Genomic DNA, 17972 nt, shown 5'->3' on the forward strand with positions numbered 1-17972 from the left:
ATGACTTCTATTTGAGACTAACCGGAGCTTGGGGGCCCACTCGAGCTTCAACGACTTCAACACCATCACGATCCTCTGCATTACTGAGTCTCCCAACAGTGGCGACCCTTCATTTCACAATATTCCTACAATCGCCTTTGTAACCGTGTCATTCCAGTCCTCAAAGGCGTTAAACCCAAACCATGAACGCCGCTCCATGGATATCCTGTCCGTCCGTCCTCCTTGGGCTCATCCTACATGGCCTACTTAACCTCAATATGCTGTACAGCTTTCTGCCACTTTTGTTCGTCCGCCCTAGTAATGTTGCGTTAGCCAGTGTTTATCGAAACATCCATAGTAGTAAATAACTCACTTATCGAAGCGCAACAGCTTGCCTAGCACCGGCACAAGCTGCGCTCTTAGCTTGGTGTCCTTTTGTTCCAAGAACTGCAGCAGGATTGTCTTGAGGTAGACAGTATCCGGGGCTCCAGCCGGTGAACCATTGCTTCCGCTTCGTACCGAATCGAACGAACTACGGCTCGAACTGGCTACGAGTTTGGTCTGTGCTGCCTTGAGATCCTTGGATAGTTTCTCGTAACGTTGCCTCGACTCCTCCAGCATGCGTCGAAGTTCTGCTCGCTGCTTCTCCACGTCACGGACTTGCTTCTCTGATGCATCCAAGGCTGTTCGGAGCTGTGACGCCGTTGTTCGGAGCTCGTCTGTTTCTGCCTCAGCCTTTTCTTCGACTGACTCGAGTTCTTCCCTTCGTTTGCGCCACTCCTTTTCGCGTTGCTCAAGCTCGTCTCGTTCATGGGTCAATGTCTTGACCTCGCGCTCAAGATCCTTCAGCTTCTGTTTCAAATCTTCCGTCTCGCGTGTTTTGCGTCGTGCAAGTGTAGCCGACTCATCCTCGATTCGATCCCGCTCTTCGACTGCCGCTTCCATTCGTGCCCTCATATCTCGTACCTTGTTATCAGCGCGCTCATCAACATCCGCTAGGAGCCGCCGCATTGTTTCGCCCTCGCGTGTGCGCTCCTGGAGCAGGCGCTGAACTTCGGCTAACTCCTCCTCCAACGACTCGGCTTGCGATTTAGATTCCTTCAGTTGCACGGACATTTCGGCCGTCTGGTCTCGCATACTACTCAACAAGCCTTGGGCATTGCTGTATTGCTGCGTCTTGAAGTCCGCTTCCTCCTGCGATGCTGTCTTCTCTCGCTTTAGTTTGTGCATTTGCTCTTCAAGCTCCTTAACCTTGGGTCGCAATTTGCTGAGTTCCTCCTGCACTGACTGAAGCTCTTGCTCCGCTTTATCAGCCCTTCCACTGACTTCGGCCTTCTCGGCCTCGCTTCGGCGAAGATCTCGTCCAGAAACTCGCTGAGCATCCTCGAGGCGAAGCTTGGCGTTGGTCTCGACAGTCAGCTTCTCTTGTAGACTTTTGATCTCAGTCTCGCGATCAGAGGATATCTTCTGAGCACGTTCCACATCTCGCTTCAGGTCCTTCTCTCGTTTCTCCATATCTCTAAGCTCCTTGGTCTTGTTTGCGAGCTCCTCCTTCGTCGCCTTTAGCGTAGCAGATTCCTGACGCAGGCTCTTCAACTCGGGTTGAGCCTTTTGTAACACCTCACGCAGTTCTGTGAGGTCCTTGAACCGGTTTTGAGCCAGTTGTTGTGCGGCTCCAAGATCAGCTTGCAGAGTAGATGTCTTTTCCTTAAGATCATTGTATTCCGTCTTGATGGACTCCATCTCACTCTGCATCTTGGAGCTGGCTTCGGCGTCTGATGTAGATGAGCTGACCTTCTTCTCTAGATCAGTAATCTGCGTCTTCAATTCCAACTTCTCGGCTTCGAGTTCCTTGATCTTGTCCTTGGCCTCGACATGATTTTGGCCAATCATGAGAAGGTTCTCTTGCAGTGACTCAATCTCCTCCCGTAAATCCTCCTCGGTCTTGCGCCTTTTGTTAAGACGATCGATTTGTGTGTCCTTTTCAGCAACCTCTTCCTTGAGTTGGGCGATCTCAGCCTCCAGCTCAGCATTTCCAGCAGTGCCAGTAGTGATTACTGGCTCAGGGGCTTCTACAGGATCTCCTGCTGCTGGAGCCTGAGAGGGTGCTGCGGCACCACCAGCACCACCAGCACCCCCCTTGCCCTTCTTCTTCTTGTTGTTCTTCTTTTTACCACCGCCGCTAGCAGCTGTTGCAGAGGTCGCTGTAGGTTGCAAGACTGTAGGCGTGGGTGTTGCAGTAGGAGTAGGCATTGCGGGCGCAGGTTTGGATTCCAATTTCTTGGTTAAATCGGTAATCTTGGTCTGGCTGTCAGACTTTTCCTTCTTCAAGGTCTCAATCTGGTTGTTGAGGTCATCAATCAGCTTCTTGGAAATGTTCTTTGCGTTGGAAGCCTTGGCCAGCTCCGCGTCAAGTTCGCTTGTACGCTTATCTGACGATGCAAGTGAAACCTCCAGTTCGTCAACCTTGGCGGCATGCGCATTCTTGTCCTCCTCTAGCTGTTTGAGTTGTTTCTGCACTTCTTCCAGTCGTTGATTGAGAGATGTAATCTCCTTGTTGCGGTCATTGAGCTGGGCCTGCAGCGAGTCCTTGACAGAAGTAGCGTCGCGAGTCTCACTTAGCTCTCGAGTAGCGTTCTCCAGGCTTTCAACTAAACCAGTACTGGTCTCCCTGGCTGTAGTGAGCTCTTTCTGGAGGTCCTCGACTTCAGACTTGAGTTTCTCAATCTCTTCCGACTTTGACGTAACATCAGCCTGAAGCTGGGGAATCTCATCATCGTAAGAAAAGAACTCCTCGTTAGACTCCTTCGTTTCGGCGACCTCGCCAAGTGACTTTTGAGGCTTTTGCTTGGGGGAGAACATGCCCATGACAGAGGACACAGGGGATTTCGATTTCTCGGGGTCCTCCGGGGAAGTGTCTCCATTCTTATCGTCCTGGGCGTCCTTAGAAGTCTCCGAATCGCCTGTCCTTGGCTGATCAGCGCTCGCAGACCTTGCGGTCACCAGCTCCTCCTCCAACTTCTTTGCCTTTTCCTCAGCTTCGTTATACCTTTTCTGCAGTTCATCTTTGTCTGTCGATACCTTCTTCAGCTCCTGCATCACCATGTCACTCCGGAGGTTCACTTGGTTGAGGTATTCTACAAGCGCCTCGGGATCACTAATGGAAGTCAAGGGCGTGTTCTCGCGGAGCGCTTTCTCGAATGGCTCGATTGCCGTGGCACGCCTATGGGCAACACGGTAGGATCGAAGCAGTTCTAGACATTGAGGTCAGTCTGTAGTAACATATATATGATCGGAGGGTTGAGCTTACCAGGATATGTCGCCTCGAGCTTTTCTAACTTGCGCAACTTCTGTCGAATCTCGGGACTCATGTCTTGCAGCTTCGGTGCCTGCGGTTTAGTTGCTGGAGCATCGGTCGCACCATCTTGGGCCTTGTCCGAACTGCCTTCGTCGTTGGCACCTTGGCCTTCCGAAGTCTTATCTTCTGACATGTTTCCTTGACCATTGGTATTATCGGACTTCTTCTCGTCGGCAGCGTTAGGAGGCAATGGGGTAGCAGCTCGACTCGGTTCGTCACTATCGTCGATCACAAAAGCGGCTTCGAATACGGCAGGATCTGGGTTGTGCGCGTCTCCTGCATCGGAGGCTTGCTTTCGGGACTTCGCGCGCTGGCCCGGCGTGCCATCGCCTTTGCGCGACGATGTTGAGCCTGTTCTAGAGGGGCTTCTTGACTGGGTGGCCGTCTGCTGGCGGGCTTGTTCCTCGGCAATGGTCCGATCGATGGCGCTTTTGAACCGCTGTTGAAGTGTAAGCGATCGCGCATATGGTAGAGATTTAGATGGCTGCCACGGCGGAACTCACTTGGAACATGATGGCTCCCTCGAGTCGAAGACCAACGTCTTAGGGGACCAAGGGACGCGCGCAATTTAGGTAATGGTGCAAATCTTTGGGATAGCAATTGGGAGCATGTAAATGAGAGTCCAGAAGATTAAGGCAAAGGGAGCGATAGAAAGCTCAACAAAACGTCCTCATGACAAATGCGAGATTGTTGGCGGTTGAGATGATGAAAGGAGTTGCAGGGTCTTGGTCTATGGTGGCAGAGGCAGTGGACAGCGTTACAGTGTTTCCCATGGAATTTCTGGGGAAGGATTGTGGCTTGTGATTCTGTGGCTCAGACACTTAAACTCTGAGCAGATGTCCAGGCGCACAGATAGGTGAAGGTATCGTGTAGGGCTTGTTCTATGAGCAGGTTTACATGGAATTGGCAAACCCCCCTTATCAGGGCAAGATTTGCACCTCTTGTTTTCGAGACGTGGGAGTTGCGTTAAGGTGGCAGGCGGGTTGCATAAAAACCGAGACTGATTTAGTAGTCAATATAAATATTAGATCACTCTTAGTGTTTATGTAGCCTTAGAGTGGTCTAATAATTCCGTCTTGATTGCTCTAAGTTCCTATTTTTTTGCTACCTACCTAGGTGGGTTACAATATGTTGTTACATAGCAAGCCGCGCAAGGTGACTCATTCATAACTGCTATATAGTAGCATTTTAAAGGGACAGCATAAACATGTACTAGCAAGAGAAGAGGAGAAGAGACAAGTGAGCCTCGAGCCATCTGTGAACACAATTTCTACCTGCTGATAAGGAAGAAGCACTGCAACTTAGACGATAGATCTACAATAATGGTTGTAGTTCGTCTAAAACGAACGACTTATATCTCGATCGCGATGTTCTAAGAAGCAAGTACAGAACATGTTGAAGGGAGAAAGATGCCCAGACCTTACAATAAAAGTGTTCACAAGTGTACTCTGTAATCATTTTTACATTCTCCCCTGATTTAGCGAATGTGGTTTCAGTTGATGCTATCTGTCATTTACCCCAGGCAAGCCCTTGAAGCTCAAGCTCCCATTTTTAGCATCAGTGGAGCTATCACAGGCTAACTGCCCTCCCTGTCCTTCCCCCCTGGGTCCTCAGGTCGCCCACATGAGCTGAGCTGAATGAGGTCACACCTTGGACTTGTATTCAACTCAACTTCACATTCTACCATTCCTTTACATCGCCACTTTTCTCTATTTTTCCCTTCACCTCTTCTTCGCCTCGCGAAATTTCTTTTCGCCCTTAACTCGGGCTCACTCTCCCTTACTTCTGTTCTTTCCTTCTGCTGTCTTCTCTTTGTATACTTGGCCCTTCCTACACTTTCACCTTGATCAAAATGGTGGCCTTTTGGCCCTGGGGGGTAATACCTCGCCTCTGGATGACTTGCCTGCAATTGCTAACATGTTCTTGGTAGGGCGAATCCTCCGACACCGCCTCCTTCGAAAAAACGCTTTCTACGCTTTCGACCAAGATCAATGATGCTCAGGCCTCCCTCGACAACTTCCGTGCAAGCTCTCGCCGCGCCCGCGTCATCTGGACACTCTACCTCAGCTTCGCTTATCTCGTTTATGCGATTGTCCTTCTTCTTGTCGTGGGATATGATAGCCTCGGTGCTTTTGAATGGGGTGGCCTTACAGGCGGTCCGCTACTGTAAGCTCTTCACCCAATGCATGCAATGCGACTTGTAGACTGACGAAACTGTGACAGCATCTATGTAACGCGCACGACCCTCGCTACGTACTACAGCTTTCGCATAGAGACCCTCAGCGCCCGTCTCAGAGAGCATCAGCAAGAGCGCGCAAAGACTATCCAGAAACTCAAGGAGGCCACCAAATATGACTCCACTATGGAGTTAATCGAGAAGTACGGCGGGGCTGACAACAAGAGCAAGAAGAAGGATGGCGAGCAGAATGCAGACAAGACGGCTGGCAAGCAACAACATACCACCCCTGGGCAGGGACCTCCAGGTCGAACGCGCATGCCTCCTCCCCCGACAGCCAACATTCAACGGGCTCACAGTCCTGTGCCAGGCCCAACTCTCATTGAACCAGGTGCCGAATTCGCTCCCAATGCCGAATGGTCTGGACCTCCGCCGCCTCCTTCAGCTCCCGGTACCCCTCAACCTCCTCCTCCTCCGCCACCGCAGAGAAGTTACTCCTCCTACTCGACCGCTGCCTCTGAAACTCACTGGTACGACCGTATCTTTGACGTCCTCCTTGGCGAGGACGAGACCGCTCCCAAGAATCGTATTGTTCTCATCTGCCAATCGTGCCGAGTTGTTAATGGCCAGGCCCCCCCTGGGACTAAGACGCTGAGCGAGCTTGGACAATGGAGATGCATGTCATGCGGTGCCTCGAACGGGGAGCTGGACGAAGGGAGGCGTATCATGAATGAGGTTCTGGACGCTGCCAAAAGTGCAGAGATTGATGGTGACAGTGCTCATGAGGAGTTCGCTCGCGAAGACAGTGAGCCTCCCATGGTTGATGTGAGCACGCCCAGTGATGGTCCCGCTTCAAACACCAGAAAACGCAAGGGGGGTAATGGAAAGAAATGAGATGTATCTATCTATTATGTAATTCTGCACGACCACGACAGTATTGACATATCATGGAGATGTGGTTGTTATGGTACCTACTATTAATCGACCGTTTTGAAAGCTACACATTTACCCTGGAACCAGTACGATATGTGAACCTTGAGAAAACACGTATTTGCTGCTGTGTCTGTACTCAGTTTTCTTAATTGCGAAGGAATGACTACCGATTCCTCGGCCATTTCATTGTACATCAGTCGCTGTAAAACAAGTCAAGTCTATCATTTTCGCCTACAGTCCCGTGACTAATTTCAACAATGCTACTTATAAGACTCATGTGATAGTGCAAGTCCAACACGTGTACCCCAATATTTCTTCATGACCAAGACCAAAGCACGCTGAGTAACTGGGCAAGTATCAAACCTCTTCGCTGTCCAAAAAGACAAGATCATGCAGCTTTCAAGAGATGCCGTGGTCTATGTAGATGCACAAGTATAGCACCACGAGCCGCGTGGATCATCAAACAAAAAAGACCAGTCATCCGCATCGTCTGGATGACCTGGACTGTCGGCTTGTGTTCGTTTGTTCTCCTGTATTCGGCATGTCCGGAGCGTCTATAATCCTTCTATCTCTTCCTCACCTCCGTCGACCACCCGTCGATGCCCTCGCCACGGCCACCAACCTCCAAACCTTCAATCTTCAGTCCTTTCATGCCAGGCGTATCTTCCAACCAGTTATGGCCTGCCATACCACCAGCGTTGGCTCGCTTGTCGGGAACCAGCTCCAACATTGGGGTCAAAAAGTCTGCAATGCGCTTCGCTTCTTCTTCCTTGAAGTGGTATTTTTCGCGCAGGACATCTGTTAGAGCCCAGTGCCTAAGCCGGTGGATATTCCGCAACTCTCCCTTTCGATTGAAGATCTCTTGACTCCACTTCCCACTGAGACATAACGATTTGGGAAACGGCCCAAGAAGTTCAATGATCTGGGCGATGTGGTCGTCGTCCTTGCCATACTTGGTACCTGACTGGGGGTCAAACAAGTAGTCACCTGTAATCAACTCAAACACCTAATAATCGCAGTATGTTAGCAAGACTAGTGACAGACTCATCACGAGGTGGGATTCCATACCATAGCTGCCATACTCCATACATCAGTGCTAGCACCCCATTTGGAACCCAAAATCACTTCGGGCGATCTATATTGTCTCGTCTGAATGTCGTTGGTAAAGTGGTGGTTGACCCAGCAAGCATTGCCCAGATCTGCAATCTTGACGCTAATAACGTCGAAGGCGTGCGCATCTTCCGCCTTGCGCTTGTCCCCTGCCGCGGTAGAGGGTGAGTTCGATTTGTCGAGAGAAATGCCCGAGACCTCACGGCTGAGAAGGTCGCTTCAAGTTTGGTGTCAGTGTCTGAACAAACTTCTATTTATTGAGTATAATTGACTTACGCTGACTTTTCTCGTTGCTTCTGAGCGTCGTCGGACGGCTTGGGTGATGCCTCGTTTGATGATTTGTCTATTGTCATGATGGGTTAGCCATGTTTCCGTAAAATAGGACACGGCAACGAGAATGTCTGAGCGACTTACCATCATTCAAAACACCAGCAAGACTGGAGTGGGGGGTCGGTGAGGGGAAGAGGTTGGATTGATTGAAGCTAGTGTTGAGGGGAGATGGGAGTGGTTGACTGCCAGTGATGAGAGTCCTCCGACGTCGCCGTCCGTTACGATTGTTCTCTTTCTCAGCAGCTTCGGGCTTAACGACGCGCTTAACAATCTGCTCAACGTCTCCAATCTCGATGAGAACGTTTTCTGGTTTGAGATCGGTGTGAATGATACCGCATTCGCGATGGAGGTAGTCGAGACCAAGAAGCACCTGTTTTGTGATTTGTTTTACGAGGGGCATGGGAATACCACGATGATTCCAACGCTTGATGAGGCCAAGCAAGTTCTCTCCCAGGACCTCGAAAACCATACATACGTGGGTACCATGAGGTCCCTTGTGCTCAAACGAATCCAAAAGACTGACAACGTGCTTGCGACCTGGGTGATCAGGCTTGGCCTGAACAATCTTATTGAGAAGCTTAATCTCATCGATGGCGGTCTCGGTGTAGTGAGCGGCGGAGCGGACGACCTTGAGAGCAACATGCTTGCCGTTGGTATTGTCTCGGGAAAGCCAGACGGTTGAGAAATGACCCCATCCTAGCTTGCGAACGACCGTGTATTTTCCGTCTTTGAACTTCTCTCCAACCTGTACTGGGTGGTAACCACCTTTGCAGTAGTCTTCAGAATCTTCCTCGTCTGCAGTGTTTTCGGCGGCGTCTTCGACGGACGAGGATGAGGGGGAGTGGGCCATGGCCGAGAGTTGGTGGGATCTAGAATAGGAGAAAGGAGGTCAGTGATGGTTCAGAATGTATCTTGATATGCGGCAAAAATCAGCGCACGAAGGCAAGGTTTTGATGATGAAAGAAAATAATGGCGGAGCCAATGCAATCGGATCAAACAACCACGGTCGCAAGATTTGGTGGGAGAGCGACGGCGGCGAAAGCGCTGATGGCCTTGCGCGTGGTGGGGGACCTTTGCCGGATTGGGCTTGGGAGTGGTGAAATGGCGGGGAAGCATCAAAACATCATCCAAGATAAGGTAGCAACGAGTCAAGACGTGCTGGCGCAATGCATTCATATAATGAGCGCGTTGAACCTCAGACTCTGAACTGCCAGCAGTCCAGAGCCCCGATCCTGGGCACCAACGTGTAATGGAAGAGCGTCAACGGGGTAGGGAAGTGCAACCTTGATTTGAGAAAGCTGCTCATGGTGTCTTTACATGACGCAGCTTGCGCTGGTAATAAATAAGTCGGGCGCTGGTTCTTCTTCTTTGCACTCTGTTGTACTCCTTGGCTTCAGGAGGACGTCCGAGTCAATTGGGCAGCGAAAATGGTTATAATTGAGGCAAGAGTGCGCAACAGATACGCTGGTGAGTGGTGTGGCGGACGATGGGCGGGGAATAGGGAAAGAAGAGAAAATGAACAAGGATTCTTGTGAAAATGACGATGATGACAAGGCGTAAGTTAAGTGACGATAGCGGTCGCGGTCGTCTGCAAGCTGTGGCAAGGACTAGCAGGAGAGAAGAAACAAAGGAAGGGGGAAATAATATATAAAGACAGGCCAGGCCAAGACAAGGGAGATTTGTTGGAGATTAACCAGAGGTCGGGGGCGTGCTCCTTGTCTTTGGTTTTGATTCTTTGACTCTGGGCTCAGCGTCTTTGCGGATCTGCATTCGCTTGGCTTTCAGTTTTCTAGGGCCTTGCCAGAGACCATGGGATGGCTGGCACGCGGCGCAACGCGGAGCGTCCCGCCCGGCGAATAAAGGGTCTTTGGAAGCTCAAGTCCAAATGTCCAGCTCGCCGAGAACCTTCTGAAGGACAGGGAACGTGAATGCTGAATGCGCAGTCATGGCAGAAGGGCAGACAACTAAGTCAGGTGGCAGTAAATCAGACAACCATAGGGACAACCACTATAGCCATCACATTCCCATCTTCCTCCGTTTTCATTAGCCAAGGGCAATCCCAGGCACCTCGAAAGATGCAGTAGGCGAATGACCAAGTGCACCTCTATCAGGGCAGGCAGGGCAGGCTGAGATCAGGTACGGAGGACCCAGTGATCGATCGATGGATTCAAGGTTGGCGAGTGCCCAAAATTTATGGGGTCGTGTCGTCCTATCAAGGCCCAAGCCCACAGTCCTCCAAAGACTCAGAGCAGCAGAGGGAACAATGCCGCCGTGAACAATATCCACACTTGTTTCAACTTGCTTCACTGCTGTTCTCTGTGAGGTGATACAAGATGCCACGCCACGTTTTGCTGGGTGTTTCTTGAACACCTGAATAGGATCATGTTTGCTTTGTTGGAACCGCCATCGTCTTCGCCACTCGCGAGACATAAGCAAGTCGAGAACCTAGTTTCACGTCCGTAGCAGAATCACTTATTCTGTGTGGATGGACAATCGACAGGTACCAGTGCGCACCAAAATCTGTTGGTGACGTCGTAGCTCGTACAAAAGGCCAGCGTACAAATTACTTGAATATACCACAGTCTTTGTTCGAGCACTTTTAATGCGACGAGCAGAACAATGCGCGACCGTGGAATCTCAAGGCCAGTAGGGAGTTTGCCAGAAGCATGACGAGATGAAAAGTAGCCGAGGCGATTCAGGAATAGTGAGAATGGAAGAAACGATAAGTAGCAAGATGAACAAGGAAACACTCTTACACATACCCATCCGTCTGGCTTGTATCTTCCATGGTGATGATAGGCTTCAGATCCTTCTTGCGCTTCTTAGCCGCCAGGCTGCTATTGTTGCTGTTTGATCCGTTGCTGTTGGCATTCACAGCCTTCTGTGCATCTTGGGATTGTGCGCCGTTCATTGTGTTGGGTTCGTTCAGTCTTCCTGCGCGCGCGCGACTGTGCAGGTTTGTATGGTAAGGCGAGATCGGGATATAGATGGCGCTCGAATTGCCGATTCGTCAATAGTTTGCGTCGTGAATTCGTTTAGCTGTCGTAATTTATGGTTGTAGGATGCGACGAGCGTCTAATTTCTTTAGGTATCGGTAAGATATCGAAGTTGAAGTGGGGGGGAAGAGGGGTGCTTGTAAGTGTTCGATCGGTAGGCGTCGCAAAGAGGGTTTGTCTCTGTTTTCTTCTTTCTTCTTTTTTCCCTTGCGTATCAATGAATACTGGTACCAAAGGCTCTCCTCGGATGAATTACTCTAGATGTCGAATGAGTCAAAATAACTAGAAGCTGAATACGGTAGGTACTACAACTGCGAGCTTGGTGCGGCAGGGTCGTGTTGCGTAGTGGCGGCCCAGCACAATATGGCCAGGATCAAACAAGTATCAGCGGCGGGCTGGTTGGTTCCAGGCCGAGCTAGCAAGTTGTAGTAGGTAACCTGGTTGACGGAGTAATGGCTTATGACGGGGAGATGGGGATCCGGATGAGCCACGATAGATACTGGATGATGAAGGACAAACACTTGTGTGCTATCTAAAGAGATAAAATGTTTGGATCAAGAATGCAGAAGAGCGAAGAGGAATAGCCAGTTGCCAACTGATGGAAGCAAGGAGGGGCCCAGATGCAAATGCCAGGGTCCCGGTTGATGGGTTGGGCTGGGACAAGAGAAGGTAAGGTAATAAATAGCGTTGATACTGTAGCCAACAGACTTTTGCGACGACTTCTGCCAACAAGTTAATAAGGCGTCTGGCTTGGAATGGAACATATTGAAAATTCAGCGCAGAACAAACATGGACCCAGTTTGCATACTCAATTTACACTCTGCTCTATTTTTATTGATAAGGTATAAATATAAGCATTTACAATAGCTCCATCACTATGGGGGGTCTAATCTGAAAACGCAATAAATCGAAAGAACGACCGACGACATGATTGATATCAAGATGAAGACGCTCCGCGAGATACATGTAGGTGTGGATATGTCGAGTCGCAAAGCGATTTACAACACTGGATTGGCCCAAGGACCTACAGCAAGGACTGACAAAGAGAATGACGATGTTCGTCGCTGCAATCGAAACTTGATCGATTGTTATATTTATCCCTACTGTGCTCTGAGCGACAGACTCAACGCAAGGATTCGTGGAAACAATGCATTCCGACTGTCAGTTAGCGGTACTTGTTTTGGGGTAACGGCTGGTATCGGTAGTCGCAGCGATACTCTCACATCAGGCGCTAACAGTTGTCGCACATTCATTAATTCGGGCATGGAGCTGACGCCATTCTTGCAGATACCTTACTGACGTGGGGTGCTGGTCAAGCTGAGCATGGCATTCCAGGCTGTCTCCTACAAGGATGTAGCAAGTTTTGTATCTGTATACCTTTACTATTAAGGTACGATAAAGATATCACTGTAAAACTGACTTGAATTGAAGTATAGCAGATGCACCATTCCTACTTCTTAGTTATCTGTCATGGTGCACGTTTCAACCGAAACTCAAACTTCCCATTGACTTATTAATCATATTGGCGTCGATAACACATGTCAAACATGGAGGTCGCCTCTCCAATCGCCGAATCTTGGGCTTCATCGATACCTGAACTGACGTCACCGTCCCAAGAACTTACCAAGGCACAGTTCCCGAAAGCTCGGTCGTGAAACCAACATTCTACCTGAGGTAAGAATACCGGGCAACAAGATGTGTGATATGTTTGTTCGATTCAGATGCCTGGAACGGCGCTCCGTTATCCAGAATCTGAGATCTGGGGCCGTGTCTAGTATTTGCTTCATTATTTTTTATGAAATTATTTTTTTGAGCCCTTATTATCTAGGCCATATTTAATGTTTGGACCATGTGCTTGTTGCCAGAAGCACATCGACGCTACGTTTTGACAGCAATAGACCTAGGTTATTCTTTGCCAGGTACAAGCTAAAAGAATTCTGACATTGTATAAGTGATCACGCCCTATCTTCATTTCATGTGTCAAGCACTACCTACCATTGTTGAGGCACGTGGTTGAGGATCCACCCATGTTATTTGGGGCGTACCAAGGACGTGGGACAAACGGCCATACTATTATTACCCAAGTGAGAATTGCGACGCATGAGATAAGGAAAAAAAATTGAGAAAGCAGTTCGCCTTAGCCCGTCATGATGGGCTTCAATTTTATGAGTTTAATAACCTTGTATGCATACGCCCTAAACGCCAAACCCGATGTCTGCCTCTACCATCGTCGCCTTTGATATCAACCAATAGCTTACAATCAATACGCTCCTCGACGAAAGATGCAACCTGAAATAACTCGGTGGAGGAGTTTCATATTAGCCGTCTTAGTTGGCACGCTTCTTGCTCTTCTGCGTCATCTTGCGGAATGCCTCCATGCCACCGGCACCCAGAGGACGATGACCCGAGCCCTGGCTTCCCATGAATGTGCTTTGGGGGGCAACAGTGTAGCTCGAGGGAAGATTGACCATACGGGCAGAGTTGTTGCCTCGTGAAGGGGCCAGAAGTCGCTCACGCTCAGCCTCCTTGGTGTTGGGCGCAGGGCGCTGGGATAGACTGAATTGCGAGTTGGTTTTCTGGCGTTGTGCCATCTTGGCAGCACTAATATATTGGTTAGCAAAAGCGACACCCAAGAGAGCGATGAGAAACTTACTCGTAATCATAATCCCGTGTCTCAATCTGTCGCTTTTTGTAATCGTCGGTCCGGTTGAGGATAGGTCGGCTCCACTCTCCAAGAAGACGCTGTGCAATTCTCTTGATGCTAGGCTCTGGTTTCTTGCTTCGAGTGTAGAAGACAACCACCTTTCCGATACCGCTGCTGAGAAGTGCTTCCTTTTCAATATTCATTTTCGCTAGAGCATTGAAAATGTCTCGCTGGATGTTGTAAGCCGGAAGGGATCCGTCGTTAAGCGGCTCCAAAAAGAACTTGACATGTTGCAAAAAGTTGGTGTCTGGATCCAGGACTTCATGCTGAACATTATTGCGGTTCATAATAGCAGTGACTTCAGGGAGCAGCTTCAATTTATGAAGGGCTGGTTGACCAGCCTCGCGAGCCTGATTATCGGACTGGCATGCCCCCTCCATTCGAACCTTGAGATCCGCCAGGAGGTCATCGATCTCAGCCTCGAGATCCTGTGGAATTCAAAGTTAGCTGCCGGCCTTATCCATGCATCAAAATACCTACAATCTCGTCCTTCTTCTTGCGTTTCTGGCCGCTAGGCTTCTTGATCGCTGCATCGAGAGCTCGGTCAATAGCTCTCTTTCGTCGTTCCTCTGGTGAAAGGTGGTCTTCATTCTCGGGTTCCGGCGTGGCAGCCTTGGACTTTTGGCGTCGTTCGCCATCAACAGCCACGCGCCTTGATCGTCGAGACTTTTTGCTCCCATCTTCTGCGTCATCCATCTCGACATCTTCATCCCGATCTCGACGCTTCTTATCTCGACGGCCTTCGCGAGGCTTCTTTGGCGCCTCACCTTCTGTACGCTTACGCTTTGTGGCCTTCAGCGTGCGAGCAACATCTTCATCAATGTCGATGGGACGATCTTCAATATTGGCAGTTTCAGGGTCGTAGTCCTCGAACTGGTCCTCATCTACTTCGGACAGCGCATCCGAGTCGCGATCAGAGTCGGCGGCGGCGACAGCATCTTCGTACTCTTGCTCCTGACCATCGTTGACAGGCTCGTTGGCATGCTCGCCGACCGGGGAATCCCTTTCGGACATGGTCGCGTCGTCGATCGCGTTTGACTGCGTCGGCAATTATCTCTGTATGGTCAGATGGTAGATTTCTTGAGCTGGGGCGCTGTTGCAAGGAGTGCTTCGATGGAATTTCGCCTGTGAAGTGTGGTCAAAAGCTTTGATCATCAAACACCAGGTAAAGGAGCAACAATTCGCAAACCTTCAACTTTCTTTGCCTGGCTGGAGCCGCCACAGGCATGAGGCGCGACTCTTGTCTGCTGACATAATCGTGGAGCTCCAATTAGGGGCCTGAGGCAAGTGACCCGCACCTTTGTTTACATTGGTCTTTCTTGTTGCCATGGATTGATTGATGAATTCGGTGGCAGCTGCTTTCGTTCACAAAAAGCTGCCCAAACGTATAAAAAAACACTTTCTGTTCGTCTAGGGGACCCTTATACCGTAACATTTCGAGCTGCTCAGTAGCTGTCAATCGATTATGGATCGTCGAACTTACGAAGGACCTATGGACTGGGAGTACCAGGACCACGGCCCTTTTGATCCCACGAGTCCCTTTACACATGCAGCCAAAAGTAATTCGCAGAATGGTGAGTTGAGGCTTTGCTGGATTTTGAAATCAGATCGTCCTCAGGTGGCAGTAGCTAATCTTTTGCACCGCAGTCTTTGCTTCGCCCTCAAAACCGAGCTTAAAACCAAATCCTTTCGCAAACTTGGGGACACCTTCGAAACAGCAACCACCACGATCATCGTTTTTTACTCCTCAAGTGCCAAGAGCTGCCGCGCCCCCGTTCCGTAACCCTGCCTTTACAACGCCCCGACGACCATTTGAGGATTTGGCATTGTCTGAAGCTTCCGGTGCAGAAGATAGCCCTGCCCCTACTGAGGTGTCCGACTTCCCAAACGATACTCCTGAGGTAGACCATACCAGTGACATCAATATGGGTGGTATGACAAGTCCCTCCAAGATTGACAAGTCGCATCGATATAACAAGACTCCTTTCTCGAGTAAGAAGCATACCCCGGGCCGAGGCGAGATTAGAGCAAACCGAGACCTCTCCGTATCCGAGTTTATTCGCAAAAGGAAGCGACATAACCTTGACAGGGACGTCAGCATTGTCAATCGACATCGATGGACAGAATCAGACTCCGACTACGACTCGGGCGATAGTATCGCACCACGGCGACGATCACGCGGGAGGAGAAAGGCAAAGGAAGAGCCCAAGGGTTTCCTGGGTTCCCTATTTCACATGTTGGATGAACACCCCAACGCCCCCGACAATCTGTATCGCTGGGTGAAGTTGCTGGTCAACTTTTTTCTTGTCTCAGTCTTCGTCTATATTGGCTGGTCAATCGTGAGCACTGTCAAGACAGATATCGAGAACGCAAACGAGATGGCCCGCATTGAGATAATGGGCAGAATCACCGAGTGTCAGACGCAATACACGATCAATGGTTGCTCTAGGAATGACCGACCCCCAGTTATTGCAAAACACTGCGACGAGTGGTTCGAGTGCATGACGCAAAACCCCGAAGCCATCATGAGAGTCAAGGTGACAGCCAAGCAAATCGCGGAGATCATCAACGAGTTCTCTGACGCCATGAACCTCAAGGCCTGGGTATGTTGTTCCTTGAAACTATCCAACAACTTGTAGCTAATATCTGTTTAGGGTTTCTTCTTCGCTGTACTGATTTTCTGTGCCTTCGCGAACAACTTCTTCTTAGGCGGATATATTAACAAGCCGGCGGCGCCTGTTCCATCACAACCTGCCGCTCCTTCACGTGAGGCGTCAATGGTTCCAGAGAACGGCCCTGGATTCATGTGGGTTCCAGTACAGACACCGAGAATGAAGCGTCATATGATACTGGACGAGGGGACAGACACGGACAGTACACCACCAAAAATGAAGGCACTCCTTCCACCAGCTTTCACGCCATCGATTCGCCGAAGCCCAAGCAAAGGAGATCGGGGTCGTAGCCCCGTCAAGAATCGGAGCCCAAGCAAGGGGCGCCGGGAACCATTCGCATAGCGATGTGATGAATAACAATGCCATTATTTCTTTTGTTGTCATTGTCGAGAGATAGGAACTGTATAACACTGATGCATAGTAACTGGGCGCATACATAGGGCGGTGGGATGGATGGTGTTTGGACAGCCAGGCCATGGCATTGGATCATGGGAAATCATGGATGTCGGGGTAATTATCATGGATTAACTATATGCGCAGTGATATTCTGCTTAGTTTGTCGGAGAATATCCGCGTATCTTACTGCTGTTTTCTTTAATCAAAGGTGCTTTCAGTCATGGGCGAGCAGGGTGGCCTGCAAGACATGGCATTATTGGGTGCTTGTTGAGCCAGCTGAATATTGTTGTCGAGCTGAATTGTCTTGGGGTCATGTTAAAGATGTCTGTCATATGCCAATGACGTAGATCCTGTGGGGTACCTGAGGGCCGTTGGTAGCCAGTGTCAAGCTGATAAAACAATGAAGGAAAAGGTTCACTGCTACTAATGTATTGTAATACCAGGTGATTGCTGCCGAAATGTTGCCTAGGCTATTGCCATAGAATATTGTAAGACTCGGTAGCATGTGAGCAGATCCTTCTATCACCCGCAACACGAGCTGTGTCCAGACTCCTATCCTGTGAGGGACTCTGGTTTTGAGGCTAACAGCAACCGTAATTGAACTGGAGGCTTAATGGCAACCGTTTATCCAAGAAAGATCTTTCTGACTTGTTTATCTTCCATTTATCAAGGCGGAGTTGGCCAATTCTATTGCTCGCAAGATGTGAGGGTAATGTTGATCACTGTCTGGGGTAGCAGGACGAATTCGAAACACTGTTGTCTCTGACATCATCCTCACAGGGGTCGAGAGACCTTTTTTGCCTGGGAGGTCTAATTGAATGGCGTGTTGGGGTCAAGATGGCCATATGTTTTATGCTCAAGAAAGTCACTTGCAATTCACAACGCCAGCTTAATGTGGACTGTTAGTAGGCTCTCGCTTGGTGCCGTGCAAAGGAATAATGGCAATCTAGACAGTTCGTGTCGACAAAGAGGAAAAGCAAGGTTGAACAAGCCCCCAAATGGGCCTCCAATGAGGCTTGGAAGCGCTTGGTAATTGATATATCAGACGATAATAGCCTACCTTTGCTGCTGGTTGTTGAAATATCTGATAGGGAGAGACAGGGGTGGAAAGAAAACATGCAGGTTCTCGTAAGCACGGCAGTTGACACCCTTTTACAGGGCCGACGAGAACTCGATTTTGTCCAAGACAATATATCCGCCAAAAGAGAAAACGGAATTTGTAGTTGAAATATTGACACATGGGCAAGTAATAAAGAAACTTTGCCAACGACCCAAAACTGCAAAGTGACGCCTTTCTGAACCCATATAGGCATTCGAG

At 49.6% G+C, this 17972-nt stretch overlaps 6 protein-coding genes across 6 annotated transcripts; 2 read left to right on the forward strand and 4 right to left on the reverse strand.

The window, feature by feature from the left end:
- Positions 1–242: 242 nt before the first annotated feature.
- FPSE_05599 (uncharacterized protein) lies at positions 243–3849 on the reverse strand (the record flags this gene model as incomplete). Its single annotated transcript, XM_009258717.1, has 4 exons — positions 243–294; positions 353–3233; positions 3290–3776; positions 3841–3849. 4 exons carry the CDS (start codon positions 3847–3849, stop codon positions 243–245), a joined length of 3429 nt encoding a protein of 1142 aa, XP_009256992.1.
- A 1340-nt stretch (positions 3850–5189) lies between these two features.
- Positions 5190–6407, forward strand: FPSE_05598 (uncharacterized protein; the record flags this gene model as incomplete). The annotated part of the gene is made up of 3 exons (XM_009258716.1): positions 5190–5213; positions 5268–5503; positions 5561–6407. The coding sequence occupies 3 exons, from the start codon at positions 5190–5192 to the stop codon at positions 6405–6407; spliced, it is 1107 nt and encodes a 368-aa protein (XP_009256991.1).
- Positions 6408–7011: 604 nt separating this feature from the next.
- On the reverse strand, positions 7012–8736 carry FPSE_05597 (uncharacterized protein; the record flags this gene model as incomplete). The annotated part of the gene is made up of 4 exons (XM_009258715.1): positions 7012–7452; positions 7515–7773; positions 7833–7899; positions 7971–8736. 4 exons carry the CDS (start codon positions 8734–8736, stop codon positions 7012–7014), a joined length of 1533 nt encoding a protein of 510 aa, XP_009256990.1.
- A 1193-nt stretch (positions 8737–9929) lies between these two features.
- FPSE_05596 (uncharacterized protein) lies at positions 9930–10797 on the reverse strand (the record flags this gene model as incomplete). The annotated part of the gene is made up of 3 exons (XM_009258714.1): positions 9930–10331; positions 10391–10406; positions 10649–10797. 3 exons carry the CDS (start codon positions 10795–10797, stop codon positions 9930–9932), a joined length of 567 nt encoding a protein of 188 aa, XP_009256989.1.
- A 2412-nt stretch (positions 10798–13209) lies between these two features.
- On the reverse strand, positions 13210–14600 carry FPSE_05595 (uncharacterized protein; the record flags this gene model as incomplete). The annotated part of the gene is made up of 3 exons (XM_009258713.1): positions 13210–13483; positions 13536–14014; positions 14067–14600. The coding sequence occupies 3 exons, from the start codon at positions 14598–14600 to the stop codon at positions 13210–13212; spliced, it is 1287 nt and encodes a 428-aa protein (XP_009256988.1).
- A 451-nt stretch (positions 14601–15051) lies between these two features.
- FPSE_05594 (uncharacterized protein) lies at positions 15052–16600 on the forward strand (the record flags this gene model as incomplete). Its single annotated transcript, XM_009258712.1, has 3 exons — positions 15052–15160; positions 15234–16189; positions 16241–16600. The coding sequence occupies 3 exons, from the start codon at positions 15052–15054 to the stop codon at positions 16598–16600; spliced, it is 1425 nt and encodes a 474-aa protein (XP_009256987.1).
- Between the last annotated feature and the right edge of the window lie 1372 nt (positions 16601–17972).

The sequence above is a fragment of the Fusarium pseudograminearum genome, chromosome 2 (genome assembly GCF_000303195.2).
Source record: "Fusarium pseudograminearum CS3096 chromosome 2, whole genome shotgun sequence".
NCBI lineage: Eukaryota > Fungi > Ascomycota > Sordariomycetes > Hypocreales > Nectriaceae > Fusarium > Fusarium pseudograminearum.